The sequence below is a fragment of the Mus pahari genome, chromosome 8 (genome assembly GCF_900095145.1).
Source record: "Mus pahari chromosome 8, PAHARI_EIJ_v1.1, whole genome shotgun sequence".
Lineage (NCBI taxonomy): Eukaryota > Metazoa > Chordata > Mammalia > Rodentia > Muridae > Mus > Mus pahari.
The window spans coordinates 69,263,190-69,283,464 of record NC_034597.1 but is presented as its reverse complement, the minus strand read 5'-3'; the positions used below and the strand labels follow the sequence as shown (position 1 = coordinate 69,283,464).

The window sequence follows — 20,275 nt, the reverse complement described above, 5'->3', positions numbered from 1 at the left end:
TGCAAACTTTCTATGACCCTGCACAGGTGAATGCCAGGGCCAAGAAGTGGGAGTGGGTGGGTAGGGGAGCAGGGGCTGGGGGAGGGTATAGGGAACTTTCGGGATAGCATTTGAAATGTAAATAAAGAAAATATCTAATAAAAAAAAATTAATTTTTTTATATTTACTTACACTAGAGGGTATACACACGTGGAGGTCATAGGGCCCAACTTACAGGCCCAAACTCATGCGCCATCTCACTGTCTGACAAGACTTTATTTCTAGCTACTTTTATGGTTTAACTCTATGTCCCTCGTGGATTCATGACTTGAACACATTATCCCTAGCTGGTGGCACTGTTTTAAGAGATTCTGGAGGCTTTAGGAAGCAGAAGCTAGGTGCGGAGAGCAAGCCACTGGAGGTGAGTCCTTAGAGTACCTCTGCCACTTCTTGCTCTAGTCCAGGCCCAACAGGGCTGACCAGCGCCCTTTGCCATGCTTTTCCTACCATAATAGACTGAACGCTCAGACACTGTAAGTCAAATAAATGTGTGTTCCTCTAAACTGTCTGTGTCAGATAACTGGGTCGCATGCAGTGATATGAAAACAAATCAGAAAACTGGTACCAAAACGATGGGAGCAAGACAGCTCCATTCTATAGACACTCAAGGTTACAGACCCAAAGAAAAATGTGTCTAATAGCCCAGTAGAATCTACTGTCAGCTTTGAGAACACTCAAGTTTTATGACAAACTTTATATAATTGGTGAACTCAAGAGCTTATATGCAAAAGTCCTGGCCCACCAAGACGTGAGCCAACAACCAACCTTTGTTCTTTCTACTTCTTGGCTCTTCCTCCCTGCTTCATGGTGGGCCTTTATCCATCAGCAGGCTTTCCTGAGACTGTGCTCTTTCACCTGCCCCATCAATCAATCAGAATCCCCTCACATATTCAAATTAACCAGCCAAATTAACACCTCCCAGATGACTAATTTACATATAGCTGGAACTAAATTTGCCAGATTCCTAGAACATAATGATGCCTGCTCCAAAACACTATTTGGCAGCCAGTTTTCATGACTCCTTTTTGCAGCAATTAACCTCAATAAAATCCCACTTGCTTGCCCTCCTTCTGTTGCCCATGCCCATCATCCTTCACAACTGTGCGAAAACAAACCCAACTCAGATCTAGAAAATGAGTAACAAAAAGAGGGGTCATTAATGTGACTGAACCTGACTGTGCAGTTCTTAGTTCAATGGAACTATGTGGGCAGGGAATTTGGAGATGCAGACTAGATTAGTCCAAGGATGCTGTAAGCTCAACAGTTGCTCTAACAGGAGCTTAGGTGACCAGAAGAATGACACAAAGTCACCCAGGGAAGACTTTACTCACAAAGCTTCAGATGGGAAAACGACTTTATAAAGAACAGATTACAGGGTTCTCATGCATGATATGCTCTGGGAAAGGACTTTTCTATATTCTGTCCATATAATGTGAATTTGAGTGAGGCTGATTTCAAAATAACATAGTAATTTGACAGAAGAAATTTCAAACTTTATAGTATTCAGGCTGTGGCATGGTTATTGCTATCTTTTTTAGCCAATCTTTTAATGAAAATAAGAAGGAAAAAGCAGAATGGAAGGACCTCAAAACTATGTAGTCTGGATAAGAAAGCAACATATTAAAAGTTGATCTGGAAGCCAAGGGGTGGTGTTACACGCCTTTAATCCCAGCACTCGGGAGACAGGCAGATCTCTGAATTCAATGCCAGCCTGGTCTACAGACTGGGTTCCAGGACAGCCAGGGCTACAAAGAGAACCCTGTCTCAGGAAAAAAAAAAAAAAAAGAGCATACGGCTGGTTTTGTTTTTCTCTGCTGATTCCACTGGGGATGAAACCAGGACTCAGGCAAGAACTCCTCGATACAGCTATAGTCCAGTCCTTAGCATATGGTGGGAGTTGAGGGAGGGGGTGGGGGGGATAGACTCATACTAGGGATTGAATAAAAGACCTCTTACTTGCTAAGTAAACACTCTACCACTGAACTACATTCCAAGTCAGGAGTAAGTAGTGAAAGAAAAATGGACAATTAAAAAGAAACCAAGAGCATAGGTGCCTTGAGGGTATTTCAGGAATTAGAGGAGCTTCTGCTCTAAGTTCCACATGCTGACTCCTTTGAAAGACTTTCCCTAAAGAAGATGGAACTGCTGGGACACTCTGTTTATACAAGGCAGCCTAGGAAGGGCTGGAGAGATGAGATGGCTCAGCCAAGCCACAGGGGTTGAGTTCCCCAAGTACACCAGACTCTAGACAGCGCTGCTCTGTGCACAAATTGACTTCCATGGTCTTGGCTTTGATTTGACCTTCCAATGGTAATCTCCCACTCCTCCTTCTTAGAATATGCCATTATATACTAATTTTACAGAGATTCAGCTGAGTTGGACCAGAGTATGAGAAGAGACTTTGAATTTGGACTCTGGAATAATCCTGGAAGTGTCCAGATTGAAAGTACTCTTAGATATTAACTAAACGCACTGTACTCGTGAGATGGCCATGAGCCTTTGGGAACAAGGGCACAATTTTATGAAATCTTTTAATGTTCACCATGGGTTCATGATGTAAACACTTGGTCCCCAAATAGCAGTCCTATTTGGGGAGATTCTAGAAACTTTAGATGAGTCCTTACTGGAGGAATTAGGTTATGTGGTGTGTCCTTGAGGTATCTTTCCCCGGTTTTTTATCCCACCCGCCTCAATGAAGGCTAGGCGGCTCCCACACAGTGACAGACAGACAGCAAAATAAATTGTTCCTGCCTTAAATTGCCTGTGTCCAGCATTTGGATTACAATGAAGAGAACAATTAACTAATGAAATCATCCAAAACATCAGTAGGACAGATTTCACATTTTTTCAGATCTTTTACAAAATCAAGTTCTCAGCAGCCTACCCTCAGAAGTCAATATTTCTAGATAATAAACAGAAGTCAGACCAAATACCATAAACGTTGAGAATTTCTAGATAAAACAAGTGAAAGAAAGTTCCCAACAACTTCTACAGAGTTCTGTTCTGTGAGGAACGTTAATCTCTGACTACAGAGCAGGCCTAAGTCAATCTCCCTCTACTTGGCTCTCTAAGAGCCAAACTGGCCTAGTCCTGGCATCTAGAACTTTGTCTAGAAAGGTCTCAAAGACATGCAGAAAAAGTAGTTCTTCCAATGCTCACCCCTCGGCCTGGCCAGTTCAGAGCTGCTGAGGTACACTGGACGCCAGAACTACAGGCTGTGGCAATGACAAAGACAGCTACTGAGGTACACTGGACGCCAGAACCACAGGCTGTGGCAGTGACAAGAACAGCTAGCACTTGCTGAACACTTCCTTCCTTCAAGTCCTTTCTAGTCTCAAAGTAACCCTCTAAAACAGAGCCTTGAAATGAGAAAATCTGAAACTCTTAGAAAGTTGTTTTTTATAGATGACAGAATTTATTAAAGACACAGGATAAACTGAGAGAAGAAGAAAAGCCACTCTACACAATGGTAAGTCCTTTTAGGTCTAATGTTAGCTGCCAGAAGGGGCCATAGCAAAACACACTGAAAAAAATCATGAGGGTTGCAAACTTCCTCCACAATCCACCAGGCCATCCCCACAGGCGACTTTTTCTTCCTTCTTATCACAGAAGTTCTTGAAGCATCACAGCGCCTGCCATGTGGAACCTGCAGACTCAGCATCTCCAAGCAGACCCCTGAGACGCTATGCAGCACAGGGACCTTTACTGCAGCAAGTGCCAGGGAGTCACCTCCTCCCTTTCTCCCTCACTCTTCTTCATATAAAGTGTTCACAGTCCTAGTATTGTGGAATTGTAGCTGGAAGACTGAGTTCAAAGGCAGCCTATACTACATACTGAGATCCTATCTCAAAAGAGTTTTAAAAAGCTTTATACTAAAGTTAGCACATGCAATGTTAAGATTATATACTATAACCCCCTTATTGAGGTGTTTTGTTGTTGGGGGTGTTTGTTTTGGGGATTGAGGGTTTTTTGCTGTTGCTGCTTAAGATGGGGTCTCAAGTATCCCAGGCTGGCCTCCATCTGTCTACACACCCAATATTCTAATCACCCTGCCTCTACCTCTTGAGTGCTGGCATTGTGGCACATACCACCTCATCCAGTTTATGCGATGGAATTGAACCCAAAGCTTTATAAATGTTGAGAAGTGTTCTACCAATGAAGCTACATCTCCAATTGCCTTTACAAAAGTTTTTTTTTAAAAAAAAAAAAAAAGGAAAGTTTTTCTTCTGAAGTGAGAACTGAACATCTGATCTTTCCACTAAAACTACTCCCAGCTGTACTAATGGCAACTTAAGGTCCTTCTTTTCCTCTTACAACACAATCCACTGTAGTCCCAGGCAGCCTTCTCTTGAACACCCCACAGGCCTACTGTTTCAGGCTTTGTTCTTCACAATCTAGCATCTACAGAGGCAATATAACAGCCAAATGCAGTCAGAGACAAATCATGCTGGGTTCCGTTAATGACTTCGAAAGGGTGTTTCTAATCTGCATTTCCTCTCTGATCTCATCTCCAGTTATTCTCACTCATCCAATGCCAGCCACACTCTGCTCACTAGACATTGAATGTCTGTTAGGGTTTCTATTGGTATGATGAAACTCTGACCAAAACCAGCTTGGGGAGGAAAGGGTTTCTTTGGTTTACACTTGCATGTCACTGTTAATCAGAAGGAAGTCAGGACAGGAACTCAAACCTGGTGGGAAACTGAAGGAGGAGCTGAAGCAGAGGCCATGGAGGGATGCTCCTCTGCTTACTGGCTTGCTCCCCAAGACTTGTTCAGCCTGCTTTCCTATAGTATCTAGCACGACTGGACCAGAGGTGGTACGACCCACACCCACCATCCCATCACCCATCCATCATCAATCAAGAAAATACACCACAGGCTTGCCCACAGGCCAGTCTGCTGGGGACATTTTCCAACAGAGGTTCCCTCTTCCCACATAACCCTGGTTCATGTTGAGGTGAAATACTGAACATGCTAAACTATTTTCAGGCCTTGGCACTAAATTTTCTACTGAATAAAACCCTTTCCCTAAGAAGAACCATTTGTCAGGTTGCTAATAAGAAACAAACTGGTAGGTTCAAAATGAGAAACTGAAAGTACATAATTGCTAGTCACACGCACCATCCTGGGCAAAATCCTGTATTAACATACTTTCAAACTCTCCTTTTCTTTTTTCCAGTTAAACTTCCTGGAGAAAACCAAACAGGCCAAGGGCATTTGTCTGCCTTCACAGCCCGCTCCCAGCTCTCTAAGACAGGAGGTTACTTGGGCTGGGCCTTTACCGTACTATGAAGCTCAGCCTGGCCTTGAACTTATCATGTAGCTCAGGTTGACCTAGTACCCCTTATGCTCCATCTCTACGGTGCTGGGACTATAGGACTGTGCCACCACACCTGCCTGTCATCTCTAGGAAAGCAAGGTGAGCAGGGCCAGAGCCTTCTTGACTACCATTGTTACAACATGAGCAGAGTATGCCCCAAAATGTTCCAGTCCTCCATCTTAACTTTTCAAACACATGTTTTATGACCTTAAGCTAAGAATGCCAAAAAAATGTGGACACCTTCCCTTCTTAACTATAAACTGAGCAGGTGCAGGAATCTGCCCACAAAATCCTTTCCCATGACTATATATAGACTGCCAGGAAAAATAAAAAAATAAAAAAATAAATACCTCCATCTTCCTTTGTTTTCCAAGGAGGGCATTGCTTTGGGAGTAACTCCATGCAGCTCTTAACTGCTGCACATAAGAAATCCTTCTCCTCTCTTATTTCTTATTGCTGGTTTGGGCCTCCCACTCAGTAAAATGTCAATTTACTGTATTTTGTTGTATGACAAGGAACCACATGAAAAATAAGGGGAATGCAGTACTCTGAAACTAACAATAACAGAAAGTCATGGCCACCCCTAGGCCCAAGGGGCTTTGGAGAAAGCAAGCATACCAGACACCTAAATCATTCACTCTCCTAACAGTTATGTCCTCTTGTGAAAGAACACAGCAAACCCTTGGGAGTAACCTGACAAGGAGAGAAATGGAGAATAACTATTTTTTAAAAAAATAATAATCTCAACAGAACTGGGGGTAGAAATAAGATAAACTCGAAATATGCCCAGATAATTTAATATGTTCATCACCATAAGTTAAGGAAGAAGTAGGGGATAAGTGGCTATAGAACCTAGGAAGCTGCTTCCTGGTGCTTTGGCCAAGCCAAGGGTTGCTGAGGACAGAGACACTCTGAACCCACCCATACTGTTTAACCTAAACGCAAATAATGGCATGATCCGTATTTTTAGTGTATCTATAACATTAACCAAAATATGTTACAGGCCGGGCATAAAGCAAACCTCAGTAAGCTTCAAATGACTAAAACCCTGAAGTATGTTTCTTGACTATAATGGAATTAAAGTAGAAATCAATGACAAAACAAGTAAATGGAAGATTCCTAGCATTTAACCATCAAGCTAGAGGCTTTTTTAAAACACAGAGGAAGAAACCACAATGGAAACTGTTTTCATTGAGAAATGGGGCAATGATCAATTAACCATGTCTCCAGCAGACAAAGAGGAGGTGGCATGACATGGAGATGAACCAAGCATTTAATCATTTCTGCCTTAGAAATCATGAGCTTGTCCATCTTTGGCTACAGTGCTAGACCTGGGAGCCATCTAAGCCATCCCAATAGCTCTGCCTTTACAGTTCCCAAATGTCTGGCTTGGGCTCACTACTCTCCCCTGCAATGCCCAGCTGCCAGTGGAATATAGCACAGTTACCACGGTCTAGAGACAGCTTTCTTTCAACCTGAGAAAAAACGAACTCTCCTCTCTGTCTGCCCAACCATCTCCAGCCAGCTCTGCCCTTGCATTCCTGCTTCAGTGACTGACTGAACCTTCAGCCTTCTATACATCTCACACTTCTTTCACTCAGCGGCTCCTCAGAGAGCTTCATCTTCTCCACTGACTCTTTGCCAACTTTTCCTCTGGTGCCATCTCCTTTTCCCTCAAGAACGTATCATCCCATTCCTTTCTGCAAGCACTTCTCGTGATGGCTCGGCACTTGCTGCTCTTCCAGAGGGCCCCGGTTTCATTCCCAGCAGCCATTCAGCAGCTCCCAATTGTCTTAAGCTCTAGTTCCATGGTATTCAATGCCCTCTTCTGGCCTTCATGGGCACTAGGCAGACAAGTGGTACACATGCATACACACAGGCAAAATACCCATACGCATAAATTGTTTCTTTCTTTCTTTTTTTTTTTTTTCAGAAACAATGGTAACTCAATCTCTGGGCACAACAACTAAAACCTAATCCTGTAAGCCTTATTAACATCTGATTCCTCCAGTGGTGAATTTTTGTGGATCCACTATGATACTGGGAAACTCTACCAGTATCTTAATCTTACCCCTCTGCTGTCCAGTTCCCAAAGGGACCTAACTCTCCCCTGCTTCCTCTCTTCCTCCTTCCAACCCAAAAGTCCCACCTACTCACCCAGTGACTGGCTCCTTTATTCATTAGGGGATTGGTTCACAAGAAGCCACCTGAGTATGTAACTCATTCCTCATTCCAGACAGCCTCTCCCGGGAGAGCAAACAGCCCAGAGCCATCCACAACATTTCCCCCTTTCTATTCTAATAAAAAACAAAATCTTTTTCTCAATATAGAACATAGCTGTTACCATTTTGCAATTTATAAGGCATAAGATAGTCTTAATACCCGGTCCATCATCTTTTTCATTAAGATAGAACTTGTCATTTATCCTAAATTAAAAGACTTATCATTCTACAAATGACTCATGTCCTGGCTTTAAATTGTATACCATCTGAAAATTATCCTCTCAAATCCATTATCTCAAAGTAAATACCCTGGGTTGGCTATGAGACTATGTAATATTTCAACCCCATCAGATATCCGAGAATGACCAACATTAACTGAAAATATATAGGAAGTCTAACCCAGTTTCCAGAACTGAGACATTGTAGAGACAGCTGCCTACCCACACAGCCCCAGTAAGTCAGGAAGATGGAGCTGTCTTCAGCCTTCTGGCCCAGGATCATCTGACAGACCTAGAGAAACAGGATAGTAAGGACTAGCCTACTCTGTCTTGGCAGAATCAAGCTGTCTTAACCTGTAATTATGACCTTTCTTTGGACAGTCTTATGTCTGTAGATGAAAGGGTCATTCTTGCCTAGTGGCTATCTCACCACAGCTGGAGTAACTCACAGATGCTCAGTTTCTTCTTTGAATCCAAGACAGGGAAGCTGTCAGGAGCAGACTGGTCTCAACAACAAGTGAGTAAATAACATTAAACGTCACATTCTGTGGACTTCTGACACTTTTGAAAACCAACTAACCATATAAAATAATCTGAACTGTTCTCCATTAACTACTCTCAACTATTTCTAATTAAAGTCTCTGAAAACACCCTAACAATAAACTCAGAGCCATGAATTTGCTATTCAGTCCTTAACTCAAAGGCTTAATCATCTCAGATCAGTTTACAATAACAGTTACAGAAGGACTGGGTCTAAGCCCTGTACTTTTAAAATTTTTGTATCAATAGAAGAAATTTATACCAATGAAAACCTTGATTTTTGCATCAAAGTAAATTCTGTACCAAAAGAAGAAACTATGACTTCAACTTTGTAACAATGAAAACGATTTCTACAAAATGAGATTATGGCTATGTAATCAATTCTAGCTATTCCTCCCTGTCCCAATTATGATCATTTCTACATTCCCTAGAAAGACAACCTATAGTAACCCCCTCCAGGAAACTGGGGCAACAACTCTTCATTACTTCTTCAAGATGAATATGGGTGTTGAGATATTTTTAAGGGGGTGAGGTAGGGAAAATGGGGGAGTTGGTCAGCCTTAAGAAGGTTACACCAACGATTGTGTTGGTCTCTGATGTCTGTGTCCTGACTGGATCTGGCTGAAAGTCCAGGACATCAGGAGTTCAGGCAGTCAGTTCAGCATGTCTGATGATGAGACTCACCAAGACTGTAGATTCTGTAATGTATAAATCTCAAAGCAAAATTTTAGTATCATTAAGATAACCTTTTTGTTTGATTCTCTGGAATCTAGTTCTTCAGGGGGTCTCCCTCTATCAAATCTGATCCATATAACTCTGAAAGGTATAAATACCTTAATCACCTTTTCCAAAAACACAAAGACAAAACCTTTTTTCCCAAATAAGCATATCCTTGAGCCAATAACCAGAAAAAACTTTATTTTGATCTCTCTCCTAGAGGAATAATATAACCACAAACCTCAATATCACACACAGTTTGAAAACTAAGACAATATAAAACAAATGAAGTAAACTAAGATACTGTATGTGCCTATACTAGACCTTTCCTATCTTGCCAAGCAAAAAAAAAAAAAAAAAAAAAAAAAAAAAAAACACTCAAGATTCCTGTGTAGCCCACGTTAGCAGAATATGAGCTTTCTGTGGCTAGTTAAACAATCTATATTATCTTTCCATTTGGCTCTCTGCCCAAAGCCACAGACATATTTTATTAATACCTGTATAATATCTATCTGTTGAACTCTCTACCTGGAGCCACAGACATAGATAATGAATACCTGTTCAAAGCAGACAAAGATTATCGCTGCACTCTCTGCTCTGGAGTCAGATACTAATATTCCCTATACTAGTTCAAATTAAAACAATCCAAAACAAATGAAGTAAAACATAGATACTGTATGTGCCTATTCTTAGGCCTCTTCTATTTTGCCATGCAGGATAATAACCCGTAATTCCCATGGAGTGCATGTTAGACAGAATTTGAGTATCCTGTTAAGACATATTGTATAGAACAATATACCCTTATACCATCTTTCTGTTCTGCTCTCTGCCTACAGCAGCCATCTTGTTATATTATCTATCTGCTTGGCTCTCTGCCTGGAGCCACAGACATTATTTTATTAATACCTGTTCACTGCCCTCTCTATTTGAAGTCAATAACTAATTTTCCTTATTCTAGTTCTGAACCGCAGGCAAAAGTCCCCTCGTGATTCAGACAAAATCTGTATATCTGTATATAAATCTATCCTAAAAGCAAATAATCCCAATTTTATAAAATCACAGTTCAATCAATTTCTGCCCCAAGAAGTAGGCAACTTCAATTCTACAGCTCTCTGACTCAGAGCAGCCTGCACTCCCCACAACAGGGGACCTCAGAACCTGCCAGCAGTTTCTTTATTTCAATTCCAGCTCTTGAGTCCATGACTAGTCTCAAGTGACTGGTCTCACTGCTATCCAGCTCCTCACTTAAAAAAAGAAAAGAAATAAAATATAACTCTAACTCTCAGGCTAATAATCTTAAACTTCTAGTGGATTCTTGCCCAACACATTGGTTCACCACCTGTTGCAGGAAATATTTAAAAAAGAAGGAACCAGCATTCTCCCGTGATTGTGCCTCTGCCCCAAGCAGCCTCACCAGCCATGCACTGGCCTGCAATGGCCAACCTGCTTTGATCTCATGAGACTGACTCAGAACTCCACAATCTCTCCACCTAGCTCACTAGGTTCCCACTGGCAGGTCACTACCCCACCAACCCCATGCTTCAAACTCCTCACAGCCTCTGTGGTGCACATCTGGCAAACCCATGCTTTGCTGCTGTACCTCTCTTTTGAACCCAGAGGAACTGCCCTGTGAAGGAAAACGCAACACAAACTTAGTTCAGAAACAATGGTAACTCAATCTCTGGGTACAACAACTAAAACCTAATCTTGTAAGCCTTATTAAAATGTGATTCCTCTGGTGGCAAATCCTTGTGGATCTGACATGATACGGGATCTGGCATGATACAGGAAACTCTAGCAGCTACATTTTACCCCTCTGCTGTTCTGTGCTGAAAGGGTTTAATTCATTTTAAAATTAGTAACAAGTACTTATTGGCTTTCCTATTTGAAAGCTTGGGATGAAGCTATGTGAGTATGTTCCACGGTTACAGAGCACAGCAGTTTTCAGAATCCATTTTCAGACTTTCATGTCCTTGTGTTCAGAACAGTCCCTTCCCTTACTTATTTTACCACAGTACACTGTGTCAGGGCATCAGCTATAGGGACATATATGTGTATGGTCAAAACTAAGCATCCTTTGAACACTATAATAATATTCAAGTCAATATAAATAAAGCTGTCTCTAGATATTAATGTTTGTACTAGAAGCAAAGATTTGCTTTAGAGCTATTTTGGGTTTGTGCTGGTTTGTGTCAAATAAAGCATACTACAGAGTGGAGAAATGAGTATTACCAAGAAGCCAAGATGGGAAATGTCAGACAGCAAAGCACAGAAAACTTCAAACACAGCTTTTTAGCACTTGAAGATAAGCTTGTCTCATGCTACTGATTTAAAAAAACAAAAACCACTTTTGAGGGCTGTCTTAGACAGGATTTCTATTCCTGCACAAACATCATGACCAAGAAGCAAGTTGGGGAGGAAAGGGTTTATTCAGCTCACATTTCCACATTGCTGTTGATCATCAAAGGATGTCAGGACTGGAACTCAAGCAGGTCAGGAAGCAGGAGCTGATGCGGAGGCCATGGAGGGATGTTTCTTACTAGCTTGCTTCCCCTGGCTTGCTCAGCCTGCTCTCTTATAGAACCCAAGACTACCAGCCCAGAGATGGCACCACCCACAAGGGGACCTCCCCCCTTGATCACTGAGAAAATGCCTTACAGCTGGATCTCGTGGAGGCATTTCACTAATTGAGAAAAGGCATTACAGCTGAAGCTCCATTCTCTGATAACTCCAGCTTATGTCAACTTGACACAAAACTAGCCAGTACAAGGGCCAGCAAGCTGGCATGGGGTAGGGAAAGTGCTTGCCACTAGCCTGAAGACCAGAGTCAATTCCTGGACCTACGTGGTGGAAGGAGAGAACCAATTCCTGAAAGTTCGACTGAGATCTGTGCTCATGTTCACACTCACACAAAAAGTAATAAGATACCTACATACCTTTTTAAGAGGACTACTGAACAATTTAAATATTTCATATAATTGATCATGGCTGGAGATCCATTTGATGTAATGAGTAGTTCCTGGAAGAGTGCTACAAAAATATTCACAATGCTCTGACTAAATATCAGAGGGAACTTAAGTGTTTCAGAACAAATGTGTACCTTTCAAATAGACAGGCAAAAACATATTCCTGAAACACAATGAAATTTTCAATTCCATTAGTTATTCCCCATCATATAAAACTCTATTTTCACGCTTTTATTGTGAGAACAATGAACTCCAGTCACTGAACCAATTAGTTTTCTGCTTCACTAAATACATCAAATGTATGGACATGAAGCTCAACAAATTTATTTCCAATTCTTGTGATTTTCATCTAATTATTCTTCAAACATGGTCAATACAGTTTACTACACATTTACTAGAACACCATGCCTCTACCATATTCCTTAATTCATGAAAATCTTACCTTAATATTGTATTCTTTTTGTCAATTTTTTAAAAGATCAAAGGTACAAAATAACTTATTATAAAATGTAATGAATGAATGACACATATAATGAAAAGAGTCACAAATATAATCACAATATTCCCCTACTTTTGGCTTTACTGGCTTTAGTAAACCAGTTCACATAAATCCCATAGCTTATTCCCCAATAGTTTTTGAAAATTCCATTCCCTAAACTATATTACACTCCTTTTAACTAAAAGGTAACTGCTTTTTCTGTCAGAAAAGCTAACTTGAGTGACTAGTCTGACAGAACAGATACCTTTGTTAATGGCAAAAAACTAAGAATTTGACAAAAATGTATTAAATATCATAAGACTAAATTTTTTAAATTTTCTCAAAAATTTAAAAAATGTATTAGCAAAAGTACTTTGAAAATAATAATTTTAGTTTGCCCCCAAATCCTAGTAAAACACACCAAACAAGGAGTCACCAAGAGAAGAACTGATCAAGCCATCTGATAAATTATAGTGAAGTGATTTTGATGACCCTCTGAGAAATTGAGACACAAATGACTTCAGCCAGCATGCCATTCTTCTGCAAGTCAGGTGGTATCTGTCTGTCCTGATTTACTTTCCATTGTGTGATAAAGACCATGATGAAAGGAACTTGAAGAGAAGGGTTTATTGCATCTCACAGTTTTGAGCCTCTCACTGAGGTAGAGCGCAGAGATTCAAGCAGGAACCTGAGGCAGGAGTTAAAGCACAGGTCATGGGACTACACAGCTTACTGGCTTGCTTTCCACTGCTTGTTCAGCCTGCTTCCTTAAAGAAAATGGGACCACCCACAATGGGCTGGGCTGTCCCACAACCACTATCCAAGAAAATTCACCACAGACCAATGTGATGAAGGCAGTCCCTCAATAGACTTCAGTTTGTATCAAATTAATAAAATCTAACCAGCTCTATGTCTGTTACCATCAAAATTAAATAAGGCCCTAATCAAGATGCCAATTAATATAGATCAACATATTATTGTTGACATATAATTTTGAAGGTCTAGAAAGATGTAATTGACATTGCTACATTGGATGGAATTGCTAACACCAACAATAATTAACATTCAACTGGGAAATAGGCGTCATATTAATAAGTTAATTAATATTAAGTAATATTTAGCTGAGAGAGTAGCGCAAATCATTAAAGAGTATCTTTCCAAAGAGTTAGCAAAGTGTTATCTGTAACCCTGATGTCATGTTGAACAACTAAGCACTATAATAACATAGACGTTTAAAGGGGGGTTGTTGCAGAAAAGTAATATAAAAATAAAACTTGTAGGAGAAAAGGCATATTCAGATAAAATCACAAAGTACACCTAAAGCTGGAATACAAACTCAGGGAAATAAATATCTGATGGCCAAGAACCTCCAGTTTTTTCAAAACACAGTGGCAAACCAATCACTGGGTCCTCTTAAGAGACATGTTCAAAAGAATATGCAACAAAAATAATCTAAAATGTCAGCGTTTACAGTCTACTAGAAACAATACCCTTTGCTACCATTTATACCAATAAGGAAAAATTCTAGGTAGCAACCTAAAAATGTACAAAACATACATACTTGCAAATCCTTTTAGCTGATGATAAAAATGTTTGAAGACCTAAAGACTACTGTTTAGTTTTCAAGAGTGTTTTTCTTGGTAGAGGATGGATGTTTTAATCATCACTATATCCTGTGCCAAATATAGTATTTCAAACTCTAGATATTCAACAAATGTTTGACAAGTAAACAAGTGATTAATTTTAAATTAACTACTGTCTTCCAAGATACTGTTTTTAAGCCCTGAATGGTAATTTTTCTGCATCTTTTGAACACATACTATCTATGGACATGCTCATAAGTGAAGTCATTTGAAACAGATCTATTTAAATGAGGTGGTTAAGTTGGAATGTAAAAATCAATGGGTAACAATTTATGCAGAAGAAACCAATACGGGCTTTTCTTGAAAAGAACCTTTTTGTTAATTCTAAGTTAAGAAATTTAAAGTCAGATGCAGTCACACCTGCAAATAATCCCAGAGGGATGCCACAAGTTCCAGGCTGCCCAAGGCACCACTATAAGACTTTATATCAAAAAAAAATTTTTTTTTCAAATAATTAAAGAAAGCTACGTGTGGTAGTCCACACCTTGAATCCCTGCAGACAGAGGCTAGAGGTTCTCAGTGAGTTTGAGGCCAGCCTGGTCTGTATAGTGAGTTCCAGGTCAGCAAATCCTACATAAAACCCTGTCAAGAAATATAAAGAGACAGGGCAAGTGTGGAGGTACACCTTCTGATCCCTGCACAGCAGACATTCTGAAGGCAGGAGGATCAAAAGTTCAAGGACAGCCTTGGCAATATACAAAACTTGAAGCTAGCCTAGGCTACATGAGACCTGCCTCCAAAAAAAAAAAAAAAAAAGGATGGGGAGTGGGGGAGTGGAGGTGGTCTTAAAACAGGCTACTCAGTGACTACCACTAGAGCAGCAACCTACTCTAGAATTACTACTACTAGAATGATTAGAGTAACCAGAATGAACTCATTTTAGAAGTACAAAAACAATACTGCTGAGTATTTAACTGCACTTATATAACAAATATGCAAATAAAACATATTAGCTAAATCCATATATTGTACAAAATTGCCACAGATATCTATAGTCAATTATTATGTCTCTTGGATGAAACTTTTAATTAAAGGAATTCAAGGCTAAAACCTTCCAAATGAAATTAAATTTAGAAAATATTTAAAGTAGGAAGTTTTAATCTTACTTTCTAGAATACTTCTTATTTAAAGGGATTGCTCAAAGGTAATTAAAAAAACTTATATGTTTAAAATAATAAAAAGTAATTAATCTTACACACACCCATTTGGTAACTCACTATGTAGACCAGGCTGGCCTGGAATTCAGTTATTCAGTGCTGCGGTTGAAGGTGTGGTGCCACCGCGCCTGGCTTTGATACTTTGATAATTATTTTTTAACTCTTACATCTGGGGTGTGTGTGTGTGTGTGTGTGTGTGTGTGTGTGTGTGTGTTTCCTTAAAATGCTGCTACACAGCATTCAGAAGGCAGGGGCAGAAGGTTCTCTGTGACTTTAGGTGAACTTGATCTACATAGGAAGCTCCAGGACAGCCAGTACTAAATAAAGAGACCCTTGACAAATAAATAAATAAATAAATAAATAAATAAATAAATAAATAAATAGAATGTTGCTACAGCAATAATTTTTATTAAATTGTGTGTTAACCCCTGAAAAAAAATTGGATATTCTGCCCAGATACTTCAAGATCTTCACCAATTTCAAAACTGCTGTATATTAGTATTTCATGTATATATAGTAAATATGCTTGTAGTACAGACTAGAGACCATGGACCCTGTTAGTGAGCACAGGAACTTTTACCCCACTTGGCACTCGATTCTGTGAACTTTCCTCAGGACACAATCGCAATGTTAAAGTCAACTTGGACTTCAGGCTGAGCATACTTTGAGTCCTACACAATGAAAGCCCAAGCTATTTGACTTTTTAACAAGTAAATCGGAGCCAGTCACAGTAGCTTAGTCACACTCAATCACCAGCTGTCAACTGCTCAGAACAGGCTCAAATAAAACAAGAACTGAGCATAACCAAGCTGTTTCCACCTCTTCTGTGATCTGTAAGCTGCTTGCCCACATCGTCCAGCAGGTCTCTCTGCGTACCTTCTGCTTTCAGCTGCCGATTCTATTAAACTCAAACTGTTTTGAGTTTTTATTTTAGCAGCCGCGTGGACAAGTTGGCTCAGTTCAGGGTTCTCAAGAGTGATGGTTCTGGCATTTTAGAATGCATATTGTTTTGAGATGTTATCATGTGCTGCAGACTGTCGGCCACATGAGCACCCTAATCCCACTGATGTCAATAGCATCCCTCTCCCTTGGTTCATTTCAGGTATCGCCAAAGTCCCCAGGGTAAGAGGAATCACATCAGGTCGAAACCAATCGTTCAGTGACATCACTTTTGCTTTGTGTTGTTTTTGTATTAAGGGCTGAATCCAGGGCTTTGGACACGCTAGGCAAGCAATCTCTCATTGAACTATAGCCCCAGCCCACATCATTTTTTAAGAAGATTGTAAAACTTAGAGCAGATAAAAATAAATAAATAAATAAATGTATCAGTAACATACATCTTCCATCTATGTGCCCTGATACAAATCTTTCTAATGATTTATATGGTTACAACTGTTCTGGAATCTTATTGTTAAAGTCTTTAATACACAACAAAGCCAGGAGAGCCTCAGAGTCTAATACTCAGCTATAGGTCAAAGTAGCCAATGAATTCCATGAGGTTCAATACAGAGGTAAAACTAAACCATAATAGTTATTCTCAGTTGAAACAGAATTCTGAATGTTTCCTCCCCAAAGTCGCATGACTATTGCTATTATGGCCCAATGACAATCTTTAAGTCACAAAACATGTATAAGAATGAAAATGTTTTTTAATGTTTTTATATAAAAATATTTAGAAATAGGTATTTTATATGTTCATGAACAAGAAACTGATAGATTATAGGGATAAATGTCTGAAATTAGTACCTAATTTAACTGATCATAAAGGGCAATATTATGCTAATGTCCCCAACCATGGATACAGTGATAAATTATAGAAAAATAATGATCCAATTTGCACAAATACATATTTGTACAAATAATTACCTGTACAGTTAGATATATATAATCTGACAGAACCAATACAAAAAACTAATGATTATTGATTGGTGTGTTGAGGACTGTTTCACAGGATTTGTTTTTCAATTTTCTAAATGAAAAACAGCTTATGCAGGAACATTTTACTGTTTGTATAAACAGATCTGTTTCACACAGAGACATCATAAGGAAAAGGCTGTGAAATCTACAGAACAGCGAACAGTGGGGAAGGAAAGCCACGGGTTGAGAGAACTGTCTCCTAGCTCGTCAGTTTCTGAGATCCAGTCCTACTGAGCCAGCTGGCCCCATCTATGATGATGTCACAGTGATCTGTCAACTACGCTGTGAAGTGAGAACCTCCTTGCTGACTGACCATATGTTTCTAAATCCTTGAGATACCACTCCTACTAATTAAAGCATACAGATAAAGAATTTAAAAGTTATAGGGTCCACCCCATCCGACAGAAAAGGATGCTAAGCAGGAGCTGTGAGAGTCCGTTGGTTTGTTTGGGGTGGGTTTGGGGTGGTTTGGTTTAGGCTTTTTTTTGAGACAGATTCAGGAACTGTTTTAGACCAGGCTGGTCTTGAACTCACAGTAGTGCAATTAAAGTTGCCCAACTTCTGACTTTTTACATAAATGGCCTTTTTCTCCTTTGTATCAGGCTTAGTAAAGGTACTATCTTGAAAGCCAGCAAAACAATTGAAGCCTCTCACAAAAACACTCTCCATGAACTTTGACCTAGTAAGCCACTGAATGCTTGTTTGGTACCAAGTGATGTCAGGCACCAAAGGAACCTGCAGACAAGACAAACAGGCATACAGTGCAGGAGAAGAAACGTCTACAACTTGAGTTTGTTTTTCATGTACTTTGTTCTCCCATCACACTGCTAGGAAGCAGTGACAACTAAGGACAAAGTGAGTCTGGTCGCGTGCTGGAGTATAACTGAGAGTCGTCCCAGCATCCACACTAACCCACACTAGCACACTAGCCTGCTGCTTTCTGTGCTACAGTGGCCTGTGTATGACCTCTGGTTCCAACTGTGCCACTCTCACCTTGAAAGCCTTAACCTTATGAGTCTGGATAGCCAGGAGTTAATCTTTCACTCTGTCATAAGGGCTCTTACTTGTGCCCAGGTCTCTGGTGAACCCACAACTTTGTTTACCCACAGTTCTCAGCTCCGGTGTTAGAATCCTTGTTATAGCGAGGCATATCAGTACAAAACAATTTTTTTTTCATTTTTTTTTTTTAAAAAACCTCTTTTCAATTAAATGTTCTATCTGCTGACTCATGACTCTTATAGTACAAAAAATTAAAAAATAGATTTAAAAAAAAACGGAGTTTACCCAAAACTGCTCAACCCCAAAGCCTGTCAGATTGTACCATATTCTACCCTTGACATCTGCCTTCTATGACGAGTGTATTATCATCTGGACTGATGAAATGATGGATTTATTAGATGAGACGACACTATCTGGAGATGATATACACAAGGAGGTGAACCTAGTGAGACAAAGTAGATTCTATCTTTGAAAAGTAATACTTATCCCCCATTTCTCTCTCCCTGCCTCCCCGAGAGCAGCTTCGCTCTGCTAAATCCACTTGTCATCAAGAGTTTCTGCCTCACCACAGACCACAGCGATTGAAGTATCAAGCATACACCGAAACATTTGTAACTTCGAGCCAAAAGAAATCTTCCCTTGTTTTAGGTTGTTTTGTTTTGTTTTGTTTTTATGTTGTCACGCAGATGAAAAGTGAGTAACAGAATGGAAAGTAAATAAATGCTCTAGAAGCTATAATCGGGGACAGGCTAGTTTTGAATCACAATTTCACCCTGTGATCCTCTCTGCCCCTACCCGGTTAGCCCCGCAGCACCTGCCGCACAATTTTTTTTTTTTTTTCTGGGACTCATTCATTCCGACTATATAGTATAGGGTTTTAACTAAAGCTATGACTTTCAGTTCTAAGAGTGCTTGTAACTGAGTCTTCTGTTAACATTGGGAAGGAACATGGGCACGGGTTCTCCAGCAAGATTGTACACGTGTCTATGTCATCACGAGCCCTAGTTGGCTCAGGACACAAAACCAGCTACCAAGCCCTCCGGAGTCAAAGGTCAAGGTCAAGCACCAGTCTTAACAGCCCCCAAAGGCTGCAGCATAAACCTCTCAATGTCCTCTAGTCTAAGTAAGGATTCGTGTACTAAAATCGCCAGTGGGAGAAGAAAGCTGTGTTCCTAGACATGAGACCTTAGTCCGGACCCCTCAGGTTTCAGAGTGGAGCCCAGGGGGCGCCAGCGCCTTGCCCCGCATCACACAGCAGCGAGGGCTGCAGCAGCAGCAGCAGCAGCGACAGCGACAGCAGCGAAGGCAGAGGGCCCGGTTACCTGAGTCGGTCGCCCCAGCGTGCAGCAGCCTGACCTCCAGCCGCTGCTGGTCCCCTCCCGGCCTGCCCCGCAGCACCTGCCGCAGGAGCAGCCGCACGCGCCGGGAGGCCACGTCCCCAAGGCCGCCCGGGGCTCCGAGGAGGAGGAGGCGTGACTGCATGGTGCAGCAGGCACGCGTGGGACCTCCGGGAGCTTCGGACCAGCACTGTCCCCGGACAGGGCAGGAGGCGGTCGGTCGGCGAGCGGGACAGGAAGCGGCTGGGAGGCGGGTCCGCCGGAAACTCCTTCCCCCGGCTCGCCGGGCTCCGCGGGATGGGCCCGGCCCGGGGCGGAGGGCAGGCCGAGCGCCAGCCGGTAGGATCGGCTACCCGGGCCCAGCGCGCCGCCCCAGGCGTGGTCGCCCCAGGGACGCCCGGAGCTGGGGAGATGCCAAAGACCTTTAGCACAGTTGAGCGCATGCCCTGTTTCTTTCTTGGCGGCTAGCCCACTGTGTTATGATGCACTGTGGGCTTTCCCCTGGATACTGCTTCAGATCTTTTTTTCCAGAAGGGAGAAAATATTCAAGAGATTCTGGAACTCCACCTATTTTAATTCGTTGTCATCTTCCCGGGGTTTCCACACAACAGGCATTGAGAGTCTCAGTTTATCCTTCCTTTGCCGCTCCTGTTTTATCATTTTCTAAACTGCAAGAGGAAAGGTTACATTACAATGGTGAATGAAAAAACTTTCAACTAC

General features: G+C 41.1%; 1 protein-coding gene across 2 annotated transcripts in view; it reads right to left on the bottom strand.

The window, feature by feature from the left end:
• The window catches only part of Vwa8 (von Willebrand factor A domain containing 8), a 322,019-nt gene extending 302,233 nt beyond the window's left edge, over positions 1–19,786 (bottom strand). The window contains exon 1 of one of the 2 annotated variants that reach the window (XM_029541466.1): positions 19,541–19,786. In XM_029541466.1, the coding sequence (XP_029397326.1) occupies positions 19,541–19,700 (160 nt within the window). In that variant the 5' untranslated portion in view covers positions 19,701–19,786. The remainder of the gene's footprint in view (positions 1–19,540) is intronic. The other variant, XM_021203139.2, reaches the window with a different exon arrangement.
• Positions 19,787–20,275: the final 489 nt, after the last annotated feature.